The sequence below is a fragment of the Electrona antarctica genome (genome assembly GCF_951216825.1).
Source record: "Electrona antarctica genome assembly, chromosome: 12".
NCBI classification, from domain to species: Eukaryota; Metazoa; Chordata; class Actinopteri; order Myctophiformes; family Myctophidae; genus Electrona; species Electrona antarctica.
The window spans coordinates 14,221,335-14,242,466 of record NC_136793.1 but is presented as its reverse complement, the minus strand read 5'-3'; the positions used below and the strand labels follow the sequence as shown (position 1 = coordinate 14,242,466).

Sequence of the window (21,132 nt, the reverse complement as noted above, 5' to 3'; positions counted from 1 at the left end):
TTTCTTTAATGAAGCCTTGCATGGACCCCCAGTTCAAATGATTCTGTCCTACGAACCCTGATATGAAATATGATTTTGTCTCACATTTAATTTGCGAGAATACATTTTGTTTGTATTTTAGTCATTTCAAGTGAATTGAATTATAGTGACATTAAACCTCCTTTGTCTGAGGACCTCCTAGAACTCCCTCAAGGACCCCTGGACGTCCCCAAACTCCACTTTTAAGTGATTCTGACTTCAAAATTCTGAGAATGACCTTTGACCTTATTCACCTCACATGACATGAAGTGCAGCTATGGGCAGATACATTATTCTATGTATTTTTTTTTAATTGCAAATTAAAATAAAAAGCAAAGATGTGGGACATTTATAGGTATGATAGACAAATAGTTTGAATTAGTCATTTTGTACTTTAAGAATGGTTGTATATTATGTTTATTTAATGTAATTATTTTATATTTTATTTGACATATTTCACATGAACACTGTATTGATGGTGATGTAAAGCAACAGAAGCACTCCAACAGTATTATGAAGTGTCGTCATTGCTGAGTACTGCACAATTCATGCAAAAAATAATAATATATATTTTAAATGTGTTTATTATATGACTGGATTCTAAGTTCTAAGCTTCCTTTGACTGTTGGTTATGGAATAAACGCTAAACTCTCCAAAAATGCTCATTAATGTTAATTATTCAAATATGGTTTTCAATGTTTCAAAAATGTTCAAGATTTTGTGAGAATAACAGATCTACAAGCTTGCAAGAAGTTACATCGCAACAGGCCATGAGCTTGTAAATCAGCTATTTTTGAATATACATGGCATGTGGTGGTTATCCTATATTACAATCTGAACGCCTGTAGGCTCGCCTGTCCACATGCTGTATTGACTTTCATTTGAAATTCTACAAACTGTAGATTTTATTTTAATAATTTGCATATATTGCAAGACAGGGTGAAGCATGACTGATATCACTTACTACTGTAGAAACTCCATTCACACTTTTTATAATTCAGCTTACTGTGGAGACACATGCTGGAACTTTTTACTTTGAAATGTTTTGTAGTTTCTGAGTTATTTAACTTAACGCCCAATGCATTCTCAATGGCAATAGCACACACTTTGGCATGCTACTAGTCCTACATAGTTACACCTAGCAACCCCATTCTAGCCTATTTAGGTTAATCTTACGGTGGACATGTTTGCCTGAAAAGGAATCTTTGAAATGTTTCATAGTTTAAGAAATATAATGCTTTCAAATTTGAGACATTTATAATGGGGCTCAATGGCAGCTCTATGGCACGTAAAAAAATCACTTTCACCTAGAAACTCCATTCACACTTTTTATAATTCAGCTTACTGTGGAGACACATGCTGGAACTTTTTACTTTGAAATGTTTTGTAGTTTCTGAGTTATTTAACTTAAACGCCCAATGCATTCTCAAGGCAATAGCACAAACTTTGGCATGCTACTAGTCCTACATACTTACACCTAGCAACCCCATTCTAGCCTATTTAGGTTAATCTTACGGTGGACATGTTTGCCTGAAAAGGAATCTTTGAAATGTTTCATAGTTTAAGAAATATAGTGCTTTCAAATTTGAGACATTTATAATGGGGCTCAATGGCAGATATTGGCACGTCAAAAAATCACTTTCACCTAGAAACTCCATTCACACTTTTTATAATTCAGCTTACTGTGGAGACACATGCTGGAACTTTTTACTTTGAAATGTTTTGTAGTTTCTGAGTTATTTAACTTAAACACCCAATGCATTCTCAATGGCAATAGCACAAACTTTGGCATGCTACTAGTCCTACATACTTACACATAGCAACCCCATTCTAGCCTATTTAGGTTCATCTTACGGTGGACATGTTTGCCTGAAAAGGAATCTTTGAAATGTTTCATAGTTTAAGAAATATAGTGCTTTCAAATTTGAGACATTTATAATGGGGCTCAATGGCAGATATTGGCACATCAAAAAATCACTTTCACCTAGAAACTCCATTCACACTTTTTATAATTCAGCTTACTGTGGAGACACATGCTGGAACTTTTTACTTTGAAATGTTTTGTAGTTTCTGAGTTATTTAACTTAAACGCCCAATGCATTCTCAATGGCAATAGCACACACTTTGGCATGCTACTAGTCCTACATACTTACACCTAGCAACCCCATTCTAGCCTATTTAGGTTCATCTTACGGTGGACATGTTTGCCTGAAAAGGAATCTTTGAAATGTTTCATAGTTTAAGAAATATAGTGCTTTCAAATTTGAGACATTTATAATGGGGCTCAATGGCAGATATTGGCACGTCAAAAAATCACTTTCACCTAGAAACTCCATTCACACTTTTTATAATTCAGCTTACTGTGGAGACACATGCTGGAACTTTTTACTTTGAAATGTTTTGTAGTTTCTGAGTTATTTAACTTAAACACCCAATGCATTCTCAATGGCAATAGCACAAACTTTGGCATGCTACTAGTCCTACATACTTACACATAGCAACCCCATTCTAGCCTATTTAGGTTCATCTTACGGTGGACATGTTTGCCTGAAAAGGAATCTTTGAAATGTTTCATAGTTTAAGAAATATAGTGCTTTCAAATTTGGGACATTTATAATGGGGCTCAATGGCAGATATTGGCACGTCAAAAAATCACTTTCACCTAGAAACTCCATTCACACTTTTTATAATTCAGCTTACTGTGGAGACACATGCTGGAACTTTTTACTTTGAAATGTTTTGTAGTTTCTGAGTTATTTAACTTAAACGCCCAATGCATTCTCAAGGCAATAGCACAAACTTTGGCATGCTACTAGTCCTACATACTTACACCTAGCAACCCCATTCTAGCCTATTTAGGTTAATCTTACGGTGGACATGTTTGCCTGAAAAGGAATCTTTGAAATGTTTCATAGTTTAAGAAATATAGTGCTTTCAAATTTGAGACATTTATAATGGGGCTCAATGGCAGATATTGGCACGTCAAAAAATCACTTTCACCTAGAAACTCCATTCACACTTTTTATAATTCAGCTTACTGTGGAGACACATGCTGGAACTTTTTACTTTGAAATGTTTTGTAGTTTCTGAGTTATTTAACTTAAACACCCAATGCATTCTCAATGGCAATAGCACAAACTTTGGCATGCTACTAGTCCTACATACTTACACATAGCAACCCCATTCTAGCCTATTTAGGTTCATCTTACGGTGGACATGTTTGCCTGAAAAGGAATCTTTGAAATGTTTCATAGTTTAAGAAATATAGTGCTTTCAAATTTGAGACATTTATAATGGGGCTCAATGGCAGATATTGGCACGTCAAAAAATCACTTTCACCTAGAAACTCCATTCACACTTTTTATAATTCAGCTTACTGTGGAGACACATGCTGGAACTTTTTACTTTGAAATGTTTTGTAGTTTCTGAGTTATTTAACTTAAACACCCAATGCATTCTCAATGGCAATAGCACAAACTTTGGCATGCTACTAGTCCTACATACTTACACATAGCAACCCCATTCTAGCCTATTTAGGTTCATCTTACGGTGGACATGTTTGCCTGAAAAGGAATCTTTGAAATGTTTCATAGTTTAAGAAATATAGTGCTTTCAAATTTGAGACATTTATAATGGGGCTCAATGGCAGATATTGGCACGTCAAAAAATCACTTTCACCTAGAAACTCCATTCACACTTTTTATAATTCAGCTTACTGTGGAGACACATGCTGGAACTTTTTACTTTGAAATGTTTTGTAGTTTCTGAGTTATTTAACTTAAACGCCCAATGCATTCTCAATGGCAATAGCACAAACTTTGGCATGCTACTAGTCCTACATACTTACACCTAGCAACCCCATTCTAGCCTATTTAGGTTCATCTTACGGTGGACATGTTTGCCTGAAAAGGAATCTTTGAAATGTTTCATAGTTTAAGAAATATAGTGCTTTCAAATTTGAGACATTTATAATGGGGCTCAATGGCAGATATTGGCACGTCAAAAAATCACTTTCACCTAGAAACTCCATTCACACTTTTTATAATTCAGCTTACTGTGGAGACACATGCTGGAACTTTTTACTTTGAAATGTTTTGTAGTTTCTGAGTTATTTAACTTAAACACCCAATGCATTCTCAATGGCAATAGCACAAACTTTGGCATGCTACTAGTCCTACATACTTACACATAGCAACCCCATTCTAGCCTATTTAGGTTCATCTTACGGTGGACATGTTTGCCTGAAAAGGAATCTTTGAAATGTTTCATAGTTTAAGAAATATAGTGCTTTCAAATTTGGGACATTTATAATGGGGCTCAATGGCAGATATTGGCACGTCAAAAAATCACTTTCACCTAGAAACTCCATTCACACTTTTTATAATTCAGCTTACTGTGGAGACACATGCTGGAACTTTTTACTTTGAAATGTTTTGTAGTTTCTGAGTTATTTAACTTAAACGCCCAATGCATTCTCAAGGCAATAGCACAAACTTTGGCATGCTACTAGTCCTACATACTTACACCTAGCAACCCCATTCTAGCCTATTTAGGTTAATCTTACGGTGGACATGTTTGCCTGAAAAGGAATCTTTGAAATGTTTCATAGTTTAAGAAATATAGTGCTTTCAAATTTGAGACATTTATAATGGGGCTCAATGGCAGATATTGGCACGTCAAAAAATCACTTTCACCTAGAAACTCCATTCACACTTTTTATAATTCAGCTTACTGTGGAGACACATGCTGGAACTTTTTACTTTGAAATGTTTTGTAGTTTCTGAGTTATTTAACTTAAACACCCAATGCATTCTCAATGGCAATAGCACAAACTTTGGCATGCTACTAGTCCTACATACTTACACATAGCAACCCCATTCTAGCCTATTTAGGTTCATCTTACGGTGGACATGTTTGCCTGAAAAGGAATCTTTGAAATGTTTCATAGTTTAAGAAATATAGTGCTTTCAAATTTGAGACATTTATAATGGGGCTCAATGGCAGATATTGGCACGTCAAAAAATCACTTTCACCTAGAAACTCCATTCACACTTTTTATAATTCAGCTTACTGTGGAGACACATGCTGGAACTTTTTACTTTGAAATGTTTTGTAGTTTCTGAGTTATTTAACTTAAACGCCCAATGCATTCTTAATGGCAATAGCACACACTTTGGCATGCTACTAGTCCTACATACTTACACCTAGCAACCCCATTCTAGCCTATTTAGGTTCATCTTACGGTGGACATGTTTGCCTGAAAAGGAATCTTTGAAATGTTTCATAGTTTAAGGAATATAGTGCTTTCAAATTTGAGACATTTATAATGGGGCTCAATGGCAGCTCTATGGCACGTAAAAAAATCACTTTCACCTAGAAACTCCATTCACACTTTTTATAATTCAGCTTACTGTGGAGACACATGCTGGAACTTTTTACTTTGAAATGTTTTGTAGTTTCTGAGTTATTTAACTTAAACGCCCAATGCATTCTCAAGGCAATAGCACAAACTTTGGCATGCTACTAGTCCTACATACTTACACCTAGCAACCCCATTCTAGCCTATTTAGGTTAATCTTACGGTGGACATGTTTGCCTGAAAAGGAATCTTTGAAATGTTTCATAGTTTAAGAAATATAGTGCTTTCAAATTTGAGACATTTATAATGGGGCTCAATGGCAGATATTGGCACGTCAAAAAATCACTTTCACCTAGAAACTCCATTCACACTTTTTATAATTCAGCTTACTGTGGAGACACATGCTGGAACTTTTTACTTTGAAATGTTTTGTAGTTTCTGAGTTATTTAACTTAAACACCCAATGCATTCTCAATGGCAATAGGACAAACTTTGGCATGCTACTAGTCCTACATACTTACACATAGCAACCCCATTCTAGCCTATTTAGGTTCATCTTACGGTGGACATGTTTGCCTGAAAAGGAATCTTTGAAATGTTTCATAGTTTAAGAAATATAGTGCTTTCAAATTTGGGACATTTATAATGGGGCTCAATGGCAGATATTGGCACGTCAAAAAATCACTTTCACCTAGAAACTCCATTCACACTTTTTATAATTCAGCTTACTGTGGAGACACATGCTGGAACTTTTTACTTTGAAATGTTTTGTAGTTTCTGAGTTATTTAACTTAAACGCCCAATGCATTCTCAATGGCAATAGCACAAACTTTGGCATGCTACTAGTCCTACATACTTACACCTAGCAACCCCATTCTAGCCTATTTAGGTTCATCTTACGGTGGACATGTTTGCCTGAAAAGGAATCTTTGAAATGTTTCATAGTTTAAGAAATATAGTGCTTTCAAATTTGAGACATTTATAATGGGGCTCAATGGCAGCTCTATGGCACGTCAAAAAATCACTTTCACCTAGAAACTCCATTTACACTTTTTATAATTCAGCTTACTGTGGAGACACATGCTGGAACTTTTTACTTTGAAATGTTTTGTAGTTTCTGAGTTATTTAACTGAAATGCCCAATGCATTCTCAATGGCAATAGCACACACTTTGGCATGCTACTAGTCCTACATACTTACACCTAGCAACCACATTCTAGCCTATTTAGGTTCATCTTACGGTGGACATGGGGTTCACATTTAACTGAGCTAATTTACGCAACAGAATGTCTGGATGTATAGTATTAAAAGCCGAGCTGAAGCCGATAAAAAGTAATCTGGCGTATGCTACCTTACTCTCCAGGTGTTTCAAAGTGAGATGAGTTACTGTAGATATTGCATCGCATGTACTGCGTTTCTTAGAATATGCAAATTGATACTGGTCTAGTCGAGGTCCTACCTCCTTTCGGAGTTCCTCTGTCAGGATCCTCTCCAGTGATTTGACTACATTAGACGTTATAGCCACAGGCCTATAATCGTTATTCTCTAGTGGACGTGGTTTCTTCGGTATTGGGACTATCACTGATTTTCTCCAAATCTCTGGCACTGTATGTGAGTCTAGTGACAGCTGAAAAAGCCTGTGCCAGGCTGGGGCTAATTCCTCAGCACACGTTTTCAACAGGAAAGCATGCATTCCGTCTGGCCCTGTTGCTTTATCGGTCTGTATGGTTTTAAACACTTTACAGACGGTGTCCTGATCTATTACCATCCTGTCATTAACAGCATGACATTCCAATTCATTAATCACCTCGTAGCATCCCTGAGAAGTATCACATTCAAAGCGCATAAAGAAATTATTAAGCTCATTCGCTCTGGCGCTCTCATCTAGAGCAAAGATGGGCTTCCTCTCCGACTTCATATTAGTCATCTTCCTGTTGGAGTCCCAGAGTCTTTTTGTGTTCGAGTTGGCCAAGTCTTGTTCCGCTTGTTCCTTAAACTTCTTTCTGGCTTCTCTCATTGTCTCCACCAGGCCGAAGGCATGGGGAGAGAGGGGGAGAGAGTATGTTTTGCTCTCCGTCCGTCCGTCCGTGTGTCCGTCCGTCCGTCCGTCCGTGTGTCCGTCTGTGAACAGCTAATCTCTGGCACCGTTGGCTTGATCGCAGCCATACTCTGCACACACACTCCCTGAATGCCAGAGCTGAACCTCTGCCCCAAAGTTTTCACATTGGCCTGTTATAGCGCCACCAGGAGGCCGCTCTGTGCAAAACAAATGTTTTGACAGTACACCTACAGATTTTGTCCAAACATTACGCAAATTGGTACACAGTCTCTCTAGAGCCATTCAACGAAACGGGTTTTTCAGATTTTTCAGACTCCATCCTGATTGGCTAAGATTGGCTTCCAAAGTTCGCAGGAGTGCTCCGTTTCAAACAAAATGCTGCAAAATTTTGCACGCACATTCCCACTAGGTCGAGGAAGAAATGCCACTTGAATATTTTCAACTCAAACACATTTTCTAATATTAATCCTTCAGATTTTATCCAAATTTCACGCAAATCGGTACACGTGCTCTCCATAGTCATGTGATCATGTGATTTGTTTGATTTCTCATAATTATCCATCCTGATTGCCTACGATTGGCTTCTAAAGTTTTCAGGAGTAGCCCGTTTTGTACAAATTGCCACAACTCCGCAACGCAGCGTCCGATTGCGGTGAAACTGTGCATGCCTATTGCCACTACTAGGCTGAGGAAGAAATGCCACTTGACAGTTTTCAAATCAGCCTCATGGTGGCGCTACAACAGGCCAAGTCGCGTCACACACACACACACACACACACACACACACACACACACACACACACACACACACACACACACACACACACACACACACACACAAACAAATAAACATGTTTATATTACTCCTAAACATTTTGCCAAACATCACACACAATCCTATCCTCCTGGTGGAGACCTGTGCCCAGAAGGGCACTTTTTCTAGTTTGTATACTCAGTTCCTTCTGTGCGGCCTTTAAGGCTGCCATGTCTCCTGATCTGAAGGCCACCTTTTTCCTATGTATACACTCCTTGATTTAATTCGTGAGGACTTTCACCTACAGTACCATGATGGACATGGATGCCCCTGCCGCCCACGCCCGCCACACCCATGTGCGGCCGTCCGTTCGCGAGGCAGGAGTGGATAGTAACTAACGTGTAATAGCAAAGCTTTATTTATCTGTTATTACAGTGCAATACTGCAACCATTGGTGGCCAGTTATAGCCTACTGGTGTGACATGTGTGCTGGCCTCAAAGTGGCCCTATCAAGCTATGCTGCCTGCACTTGGCCGGACATTGACACCTTGCTAGGGGAAAACCTGATGCGATTCTATTAGCTGTTGGGGCATTAGCAGTTATCACTAGAGTCTAGTGACTAGACACCTCACCCTATCTATCTATCTATCTATCTATCTATCTCTATCTCTATCTCTATCTCTATCTCTATCTCTATCTCTCTCTCTCTCTCTCTATCTATCTATCTATCTCCAACAAACTGTTTATATATGCCGTATGTTATAATCAGATCATAAAAGATTAAATTATGAATACAGAACCACTTGATCCATTCACACACAAACTTTATTCATGACATGTCATTGCATGATCCCAAAAAGCACAACACAACAATAAACAACATGGCTGTAAGATCACACACACACACGCACACACACACACACGCACACGCGCACACACACACACACACACACACACACACACACACACACACACACACACACACACACACACACACACACACACACACACACACACACACACACCACACACACACCTTGCCATTGTTGCTCTCTGCATATATTTAATTCCATACAGTATATGCTCCGGACATATACATTATAACATTTCATTTAACCTGTAAACATTATACATATAGTAGGCCTATTTATAATATATTTGTTTTCTTCTACCATATAGTGTATTTTGCACAATCCCAGGAGTTTGGGGGGGGGGGGGGGGGGGGTTGGGGACCGAGCTGCGTTCAGCAACCTTTTGCAGATTAACGCTGTTGTGCAGTTGGCGTTATAAACATACAGTTTGTTCGTTGCCACAATTATAAACCATAATAATTATACAACCACATTATATAGACCCTTATAACACAGCATGCTAACAAGCTAACTGCCACAGGCCAACAGCTAATGAATGACTGTTTGGTGCGTTGGTGAACTCAGCTCAGTTTGCTGGTAAGAGGGGACAATAAGTCACAACAACGCTAAGAACACATACACTGATACAGAGTAGATATACTAGATTCTTTATACTTTAACAGTGTTTCCCATCAATGGATCGGGACCCATTTTTGGGTTACGATTAAATATCCTTTTCTTTATATGTTTCATACAAACAATTGTTATATTATTATTTCAAAAAAACGAAATAACAATAAAAAATGAAATATTCATGTTTTCACTATTATTGAATTAGGTCTTTAGGTATTAGGTATTGTATTTTTGGAATTTTGGGTCACGGGGAGATCGACCCCAAATTTATATTTCGGGTCTTGAGCTAAAAATAATTAAAAAAAAAAAAAAAAAAAAAGTTTGGTAAACAGTGGTTGGACAGAACAGTGTTTCTGACAGGTGAACAACAGCTCAATATTAATTTCTCAATCAATTAATGTAACATTTCAAATACGTCACGTATCACCATTCACAAACATTTACTGACATAAAAGAGTTAAGTTAAGTTTTGGACAGAATAACAGAATCAAAATGTCAACATTTTAGTTTTAACAGCGAGTCATTGGTGGCAGTAAACTGTATTATTAAATAAATAAATAAATAGGCCAACAAATTTATAAATAGGCAAATAAATAAATAAATAAATAAATAAATACATGCAAATAGGCTACAGACAAATAGAAATTGTAGCATTGACAGAGCTAAAAAAAAAAACTCAGTTTAAAAAAATTGCATTTTCTTCCATGCAGCAATGTAGTCATCTGAGGTGGTACACGCAATAAACAACTTAAGGCTTAATAAAAACTGCTCAATTTGAGCCCATCTTAAATCAGCGCCACAGTCAGAGAGAAGTTAAGCCTGATTTATACTTTGCCATAGGATGGTGTCACAGTAGAAATAAGGGGAACTAAATCTTAAACATCCTTGGGGTCTTGTACGTAGTTGTTGTGAACTCATCATTACTCCCGCGTTCATTCAGGCCCATAATGAGTGAGAATAAGTCTCTCCGACCTATACTTACTTATCTTACAAGCTCAAAGCGCGCCACATCGTGCAATTTTCACAAGTTGGCTATTTCAGATCCAGTTTAGTGTGACACTGTCATATGACAAAGTACAAAACCAGGCATTCATTTAAGAAATAAACGTAAAAAAACATTAAACAATGATACAAGGTTTCAGTTGTATAATGTTTCCTACATTTCTGTTTTTACACACGCACGCACGCACACACGCACGCGCACACGCACGCGCACACGCACACGCACACACACACACACACACGCAGACTATTATGCTTGATCAGTCTACCCAGAAAGTAGTTACATGATTACAAAATGAACTACATTTAGATCATCTGATCAAATTCAATTACAAGATTATCAAAGCTTTTGTTATATTTGAACAGCCTTCAGTTTCATAAATAGCTGTCATGAATGATGACCTCCATCAATGTGTGAGGAGCTTTAGTCAAACCCAGAAGCACCTAGAAGGTGGAAAGTACAAGTACTGTACTTTACTTTACTTGAGTACATTATGTCACTTTTCAATACTTCTACTCCACTACATTTCAGACCTTATATTGTACCTTTTTACTCCACTACAATAATTTGAAAACGTTATACAAGGTATGTTGTAGATTGAAATCATTATAAAACGTACTTTTATCCAATTAAGCAATCATTTATACTGCGTCTATATGAAAATAGACAATTTTTTTAAAACTTTTGCATAAAGTATTTATACATTGTGGTATTTTACTGGTATTTTACTGGTATTTTACTGGTATTTTACTGGAGCAAAAAGTCTGAGTACTTCTTCCTCCACCGTCTAGAAGTGACTCTGAGATGCTTAACAAACACACAAAAATAAACGCAACAGCTCTACAATCAGTCATATTGAATGTGTTGTGAAGGGCAGTTACACACCTTGTGTGTGTGTGTGTGTGTGTGTGTGTGTGTGTGTGTGTGTGTGTGTCACAGGTACATGAACAATGCTAGTGTTGCTACCAGTGTTACTACAGTATTACTAGTAGAGTACTTGAAATCCTGGCATCACTCGTTTATCCCCTGTGTCACGGACATTTTACTCTATGGAGAATTACGTCACCTTAAAATCGTCTCATATAAGCATTGTGGTCCAAACACAAACTGATAGCGATATTGTCACTTGGCTCCGTCTCGTTTACGATAGTCATATTTGATAGTCTGTTTCTGGCGAAAAGTTTACTAATTTGGCAGCAGTAACATTAGCGTTTCGTCACCGTGAGTTGTTTCTTCATACCCAGGTAGGATGTATAAATTATGTCATACTTCGGTGCTCTATACACTGTACCACCAGCACTGACTGTGTGTGTGTGTGTGTGTGTGTGTGTGTGTGTGTGTGCGTGTGTGTGTGTGTGTGTGTGTGTGCGTGCGTGTGTTTAACCATCAATAGAAGACTGGGGACTCTCTCCGTGGGCGGGGCTACCTTTACTCTGCCGACTGAATGATGGAAGGAGGAGGAAGCAAAGAAAGAAAAAAATAAATGAACAAAGAGTCCAAACCAATTCCGGGGGGTCATGCATTCATATTGAGTAGACACTTTTGCATGTCTTAAGTACCAGGTCTTATTACTTAACTTAAGACCTGGAGGCGTGGTCAATGCCATTTGGCTATTCCGAGTGGCCAAATGGCATTGATCATGCCTCCAGGTCTTAAGTTAAGTCATAAGACCTGGTACTTAAGACATGCATAATACTGCCCTTTGGGTGTTAACATCGAATCCCCAGAGAAGTTCCACAAACATCGTTAGATCAAACAGAAGTTATATTTTGTTTCATACAGCACCATGGCACAAGACATAACATTTAAAACAAAAGTGTTGCATCGCTAGAGCTATCTGAGCTAACGAGGTGGTATCCAGGAAACAGAACAATATTCTATTCCTTTTTATAGTATACAGTTGGGTGCCACCGATATTGTCCCTTATCATTTGACCCATTTAGGCCTGACCTCAAAATTTTAAAAAATCCACGATTTTTCAAAAATCCATGATTTTTCAAAAATAGCAGATCTACAAGCGCGCCACTCGGTGGCGCGCTATGAGCTTGTAGATCTGCTATTTTTCAATAGCTAAATTATAACATAATGTTTAAAACACCAAAAGGTGTTCCCGCCCAAAATGGGTTAACTGTCCTTTTGCGCAGATCACGCAAACCTCAGCAAAAAGAAAAGGACAATATCGATGGCCTCCAACTGTATAATTGCTGTCAGGGAAGAAATGGCTCGTATCCCCATAAATCTCATAATATGAATGCCCTACTTCGCCTACAAGAGGCTTGTGGGATAGATCTGCCTTTTTGACGCTACAAAAGAATAAATAAATGTATGTTTGATACATTTTGAACCAATGAAAAGCGCTTGTGAGACTAATAACTACACTGTATCCATTGGAAAAAAGATTATTTTCCATTTACTGAAAAGTAATAGTTTTGGAGAGTCCACACTCCACAGTGGTGGAAAGTAACTAAGTGCATTTACTTAAGTACTGTACTTAAGTACAATTTTGAGGTATTTGTACTTTACTTGAGTATTTCCAATTTATAATACTTTTACTTCTACTCCACTACGTCTCAGCTCCAAATATTGCACTTTTACTCCACTACATTTATTTGAAAACTGTAGTTACTTTGTAGATTTAGATTTTATATACACACACATACAACCACTTCAGCCCTATATACATTTCGGCCATTTGAAAATAGGCGATCTACAAGCTCACAATGCAACCATTGTGAGCTTGTAGATCTGCTATTTTAAAAAGATGTTAAAACATTTGATAACTTGAAATGGAACGAAAATTCTGCATAATGAGTGCTTTTACTTTTGGTACTTCCAAGTACATTTGTACTTTTCCGGACACAAACAATAACACACGGCCCATATGATTGTATGTTATTTCACATGTCGTTATACACAGGGTACAGGCAGATAGGAGATCATGGTTCTTCAGATAAAACCAGAATGATCCAGCTCAGCGCTAACCAAAGGTGAGGTTGTGCTCGACGGTTACAGTGTGCTTTTCATAATGTTTGTGCGTGCGTGCGTGCGTGTGTGCATGTGTGTGTGTGTGTGTGTGTGTGTGTTTAGTCGAGTATTGGGAATGTTTGACTTGCAATACGTGATATTAGGTTTGTGTTTAGTGTGGTAAATAATGTAAATATATAATTTCTTATAATTTTCTGTGTGTGTGTGTGTGCGTGCGTGCGTGCGTGCGTGCGTGCGTGCGTGCGTGCGTGCGTGCGTGCGTGCGTGCGTGTGATTGTGATTGAGAGAGAGAGAGAGAGAGAGAGAGAGAGAGAGAGAGAGAGAGAGAGAGAGAGAGAGAACTAGGCAGAGGACTCAGAGTCTGTTCTCGATGGTCGAGATGGTGATACAGGAACCCTCCGACTGAAGATGCACACACACACAAAGAACAATGAAAGAAGAGTGGAGACATACATAAACACAATACATTCCAGATAGACAGACAGACAGACACAGACAGACAGACAGACAGACAGACAGACAGACAGACAGACAGACAGACAGACAGACAGACAGACAGACAGACAGACAGACAGACAGACAGACAGACAGACAGACAGACAGACAGACAGACAGAGAGGACACAGTCAGTAACAGATAGATGTGTTAAACACATATACCTCGAGGCAGTGTGTCCAGCAGGTGTCAGTGTAGGCTAGTATTATTCAAATATTTCAACTTTTGTCGTTTTTTGTGCAGTCTCACGGCAGCAAGCAGTAAAAAGCCACATCCAGCATATCCCACAATGCTAAATCTGTTTTAGCCTTAGCTGTTAATATTCCTGGTGGACACAGCGACCCACAATCATTCACATCATGTCATGAAGAACATTACTCTAATATGAACTCAAATACGACATTAACAAATAATTTGGATGTAAAATCAGCTATTGAAGTGCGGTCCATACTCCTTCTGACCTCCAAATCTTTCTCTGGAAAGGGAGGTGATATGACTAGAGATGTACCGATACCAATTTTTCCTTCCTGATACCGATCCCATAACTTCCGTATCGTATCGGTCGATACCAAAGTGGGGTCCAGGTACCATCTGGGTTCCTTGAGGGGGTTCCAAACGGACCATTACAGGTCTGTAACTCTGAGGGTGTACAAACGGTTCCATTTTTACACTCTCAGAGCTATGGTGGTCCTTCATATTAAAAGGTTTTAGAACCACTGATCTAGGAAACAAATCAGAATTCTATTCACATCTATGTCACATTATGAGGTTTAAGCATTAAAACATGTTTTTATGGGTAAATAGAACCATGGCACTTCAACTAGTTCACAACTAGTTCTATTTTAACACACAAACAAACAAACAACTATGAAACAGAACATGACCATAATGACACTGTTTGTGACAGTTGAGGTTGAACTGTGACATATAATAATGATGATGAAGAACACACATATGGTATTAATGCACCGCACCGCTTCTCAACAGCGTCCAATAGGACCACTACGGGTCTGCAACTCAAGAGTGGACCCAAATGGAAACTTACAGGTCCATTTGGTTCTATGTGTACACTCAGTTTGTACACTACACACAGTTAAATGAAGGTCATAGTATGTAACTTTGCCCTGTGTGTGTATACTGTTAACAAAACAACATTTGCATTTCTACCCATCCTTTCCTCATGCCAGCAATTTAGTATTTCAAATGTTCAATACTTTTACTTCTACTCCACTACATCTCAGAGGCAAATATTGTACTTTTACTCCACTACGATTATTTGAAAGCTTTAGTTACAAGTTACTTTGTAGATTTTGGTTATTATTACAAAACATATACATTAACCACTTGTACCCTGTATACATTTGTATACATCTATGTTTTCAAAATAATTTATTTTTACATTCTTTTTACTTTTTACATTGAAAACTTGTGAAAGGAGACATTCTACATAATCATGGGTACTTTTACTTTTGGTACTTTAAGTACATTTTGATGCCAATACCTTTGCACTTTCACTCAAGTAACATTTTGAATACCAGACTTTTACTTGTAACAATATTTCTGCTTTGCAGTATTGATACTTTTACTTACTGTAAGTAAAACCTTTTCCACCACTGGTAATATTGGTGTGTGCCTGCAGAAACACACTGCCCCTCTCGCTGTATGTTGGTGTTGTCACGGTTTGTTAAGCTACGTTCAAACCTGAAGATATCTGTTTCCAGTCGCTTCAATCGCTTCACTTTGGTCTCACAGGTCAGATTTTATTTTTAATTTTTATTTTCACGATTTTTCAAAAATAGCAGACCTACAAGCTCGTAGCGCGCCACTCGGTGGCGCGCTATGAGCTTGTAGATCTGCTATTTTTCAATAGCTAAATTATAACAATGCTTAAAACACCAAAAGGGGTTCCCGCCCAAAATGGTTTAAGGTTATTGTAGCAGTCAATTTATATTGGGGGTCGGGAGGGGGCGGGGCGGGGGTCCCGAGACATTGCCAAAGCATTTCCGGGGGTCCCCGGCCAAAAACGTTGAGAACCCCTGGATTATATTATTGATTATTGATATATTATTGATAAAACATATATATATAAAAAGTATACAGTAATTTAACGTCGGGAGTGTAACCAACTGTTCCCGCTCGTTCCATTTTCCTCCTAGAGCGAACACCCTCTATTGTTATATTTAACATAATTCCTGCTACTACATATCATTTATGTGTAGCAAAAGTAGTCCCTGTGTCTTGGCAAAGGGCTTGTATATTGTTTTAAAAGTAGTTCCTGTGTCTCGGCAAAGGGCTTGTATATTGTTTTAAAGTAGTCCCTGTGTCTTGGCAAAGGGCTTGTATATTGTTTTAAAGTAGTTCCTGTGTCTTGGCAAAGGGCTTGTATATTGTTTTTAGTTCCTGTGTCTTGGCAAAGGGCTTGTATATTGTTTTAAAGTAGTTCCTGTGTCTTGGCAAAGGGCTTGTATATTGTTTTTAAAAGTAGTTCCTGTGTCTCGGCAAAGGGCTTGTATATTGTTTTTCCACCTTTGCTGAGTCCAGGCGGTCAGTCAAAACAGTCAGAACGCACCTTTAGCCCCAAAACGCGCCCCCGTTTACCAAACCAAACACCAAAATGCAGCGAAAGGGCGACGTGTTCCTGCAGATGAACACCACCACACTACTCCAGGTTATAATAGTTTTTTTTTTTTTCATTATAGTTTAGTTTTAGTTAGTTTTGGCTATTTTTTTTCTAATTCAGTTAGTTTTAGTTAGTTTTTAGAGCGGGTTTGCTAGTTTTTATTTAGTTTTTATTTTGGTGAAATGCTTAGTTTTAGTTTAGTTTTAGTTTAGTTATAGTTTAGTTTTAGTTTTTTAAACTAAAAAACTATAACTAAAACTATAAAAACTAAAACTATAACTAAGGGTATTTTTTCTATAATTTCAGTTAGTTTTGTGAACACACAATACAGTTTCAGTTTAGTTATCGTTTTTAATATATTTTTAGTTAGTTTTAGTTAACTATTATAACCTTGCTCCAGAGGCTGATAGTGAGTGATAATCCAGTGCTGCTATAGTGGGAGAAGATGGATTGAAAGAATGTACTGTTTTGTTATGTTAACACAGGGAAAAGGTAATAATATCCATTTAACTCTGCCGGAGTACAAATGGACGTTGAGAAACAATGTATTTACTGTGGGAGGAATATGATCTCCAGACACTAAAGCGGTATTTCACGTCAAAACACTTCTGGGGTCATTTTAAGGTCTACTCGGGCTTCTGTGAACGCCCCAGACAGTTTATAAGTTGCTTGATTCAATATTTAGATATTTGATATTTATTAGATATCCCTTCATATATATACCCATTGTAACTTCCAACTCTCATTGAAAAACCACAAAAGACCCCCCCAATCCCTGCTCACAACCAGGGATGTATTTCCAATGAGTTTTAAAATGGAGTTTTAAAAAAAAAAGGGTTTATTTTAGCTCTTCCTAAAAGAGCGTATCTGATCAAATTAATATTGAATCTAAGCTAAAGTGTCTGGGATGTTACAATGACTCCAGGAGTGTTATAAAGTGAAATACCCCTTTAATTAAGAAGACAGACAGGGACATATGAATGTGATGGAGACAGAGAGAGATTAGTAGATTAGTAATCACTCTTGTTCTGCATCTGCTCCTCTAGACATCAGCATCCACAGCGCCCCCTGCATGCGCGTGTGGATAGTACACTCATGTCGTGACCGAATACAAGGGGCGTGGGGTTAAATGGAGAGCACAGGGATTCTGATTGGACAATGAGGGCACACAAGATGATGGCCAAACGGTGATGTCGCAGACATCTGACGTACCATTGGTGCAAAAATCCTCACTGGTCACTGATAGAGATTCTGAAAAAATAACCATATATGGTCATTATGGAAGATTGGACGTAGGAGGCGGGGCTGAGCTGCATGATAGGGTGGGGCTGTCAGAGAGTCAGGGCGGGGTCACTGGTTCTCTTCAGCTGACCTTTGACCTTCTGTTCATCAACTCATATGTGTGATTATTTTCTACAACCAGTGAGGACACGCTGTGATTGGCTGGTAGTAGTTGCTCTTCATTGCAGTTCTGCCTTGTTATTCCTTGTGTGTGGCTTGCGTTTTTTAAACTAAGCCTAAACCTAACCTTATTCCTAAGGATAAGAAAACAAAAACATAATTGCCCAGACTCTTCTTCAACAAAGATGGCGAAAGCAAACATTCTTTGTTCTGTACTTAAACACTGAATTCCTTAAACCAGAAACTTAACCTCACAGAAACTATGCCTAAACCTAACCTTATTACTAACCTTATAACCTCAGTAAAACTGTGCGTAACCCTAACCCTGTCGCTACACACGCACGCACGCACGCACGCACGCACGCACGCACACACGCACGCACGCACACTCTTCTGGATTTCAGACTCCTAAAGCCTGTGCATTAAGCCGGCCTGACTTAAGGCTGGAACAAAGGTGTTGTTCGGTTGAAATATGCTGCAGCCTTTAGTGCCTTGCCCAGGGACCCTTCAACACACAGACTGGGCTCACCAGCGACCTTCCGATTGCCACTCTCTTGCCCACTGCTCTGTGTGTGTGTGTGTGTGTGTGTGTGTGTGTGTGTGTGTGTGTGTGTGTGTGTGTGTGTGTGTGTGTGTGTGTGTGTGTGTGTGTGTGTGTGAGCACGTGCAAGTGTAGTACCTACCTTGGTACACCCGGAGGCGCTCTGTTGGGTCTGGAGGGGATTGAGGGCGCTCCGGGTTCGGGGCCCGGGGACACACCTGGACGGGACGGGGGACCGGGGGGTCCGGGGGCCGAACGGGCCCCTGGGCGAGGAGGCCCCGGGGCCCGGCGCTGAGGGGTGGGGCTGGACATAGGAGACCTGGACACGGACGCGCACACACACACACACACACACACACACACACACACACACACACACACACACACACACACACACACACACACACACACACACACACACACACACACACACACACACACACACACACACACACACACACTGGATGAGCAGGACATGTGCAGCATTTTGAACGAAACGGGCCACTCCTGAAAACTTTGGAAGGCAATGTTAGCCAATCAGTATAGAATCTGAGAAATCCAACGATCCCAATGATCACATGACTACAGAGATCATGTGTACCGATTTGCGTGAGATAAGGATGAAATCTGTGCGACTAACATAAGCAATGTGTTTTGCAGAAATCGGCCTCATGGTGGCGCTATAACCGGCAGATGTGGAGGGATGCAGGGACAATGTTTTTCCATGGCCTCTAGGGAGTGCACATACATAAGTTGTATACAGATCGATGCAGTTATAGCTAAAAACAGGAATTGGCCTGTTATAGCGCCACCATGAGGCTGATTTGGAAAAAGATTTGTGGCATGTCGTCCTCGGCCTAGTGGAAATGTGCGTGTATAATTTCACGGAAATTGCACACTGTGTTTGTGATTTGTGGCATTTTGTTCGAAACGGACCAATCATGTGAGCTTTGGAAGCCAATCTTAGCCAATCAGGATGGAAGATGGGAAATGGTGCAGATCCGTGATGATCACATGACTATGGAGATAGTGTATACCGAATTGTGTGATGTATGGATAAAATGTGTACGAGTAATCTACAGAAATGTGTTTTGCCTAAATCGGCCTCATGGTGGCGCTATAACAGGCCGTTGAAGAATATTTGGGGCAGAGGTTCGTTGTTGACATCCAGGGAGTGTGTGTGCAAAGTTTGGCATGGATCGGGCCAACGGTGGCGGAGATTAGCTGGTAACGGACGGATGGAAGGAAGGAAGGAAGGAAGGACGGACGGACACACACACACACACGGACGGAGTGCAAAACATACTCTCTCCCCATGCCTTCGGCCTGGTGGAGACAATAACATCAACTACATGCCCTTTCTGCAGTGGTGTAAAGTAACTAAGACTTCAGTACTTCAGTACAATTTTCGACTGATGATGTACTATTATCATCGTACATCATCATTTTCACCCTTAGATTTGCTCTCACACATATGACGTAAATTCTCCATCTCTTTTGTATTGTACAGTTTAGTTGCATTAAACACAAGCATGTTTAACATTTTAACGCTGCTTTACACGGTTCTATATAAAACTAGAAAAAGTGCCCTTCTGGGCACAGGTCTCCACCAGGAGGATAGGACTGTGTGAGATGTTTGGCAAAATGTTTAGGAGTAATATAAACATGTTTGCCTTTGATGGCAATTGGATGATTTGAGGCATTTTGTTCCAGAAATGTGTTTTGCAAAAATCAACCTGTTGGTGGCGCTATAACAGGCCAATGTGAAAAGGGTGGGATATATTCCTCAGCCTAGTAAGAAAATGTGTGAAAGATTTCACGTAAATTGCATGCTGCGTTCATGATTTGAGGGTTTTGTTCAAAACGGGGCAATCTTGCAAACTGTGAAAGCCAATTATAGCCAATTAGGATGGAATATGAAATATCGGACAGATCCGACTTGAGCACATGACCATAGAGATACTGTGTAACGATTTGTGAGATTTTTGGACAGAATCTGGAGGAGTAATATCAAAAAATGTGTTTTACAAAAGTGGGCCTCCTGGTGGCGCTATAAAAGGCAGATGCGGAAAATGCAGGTCAAAGGTTTGTCCTTGGCCTCTAGGGAGTGTGCATGCAACGTTTCACGCAGATCGGTGCAGTTTTAGGTAAAAAATGTGAAAAGCTGCCTCATGGTGGCGCTATAACAGGCCGTTCTGGAAAATGCGGGGCAGAGGTTCATCGTTGGCATCCAGGGAGTGTGTGTGCAAAGTTTGGCATCAACCGGGTTAACGGTGCCGGAGATTAGCTGGTAACGGACGGACGGAAGGACGGACGGACGGACGGACACACACACACACACACACGGACGGAGTGCAAAACATACTCTCTCCCCATGCCTTCGGCCTGGTGGAGACAATAACTAACACATTTG

The 21,132-nt window shown here is 39.4% G+C and overlaps 1 protein-coding gene across 1 annotated transcript in view; it reads right to left on the bottom strand.

Moving 5' to 3' along the window:
* Window positions 1–13,994: 13,994 nt before the first annotated feature.
* LOC306933387 (dynamin-1-like) overlaps window positions 13,995–21,132 on the bottom strand; it is a gene marked incomplete at its 5' end in the record, with an annotated part of 20,614 nt that continues 13,476 nt past the window's right edge. Inside the window, 2 exons of the mRNA XM_079515591.1 lie at window positions 13,995–14,064; window positions 18,862–19,038. Coding sequence (XP_079371717.1) covers window positions 14,004–14,064; window positions 18,862–19,038 — 238 coding nt within the window. The 3' untranslated portion in view covers window positions 13,995–14,003. The remainder of the gene's footprint in view (window positions 14,065–18,861; window positions 19,039–21,132) is intronic.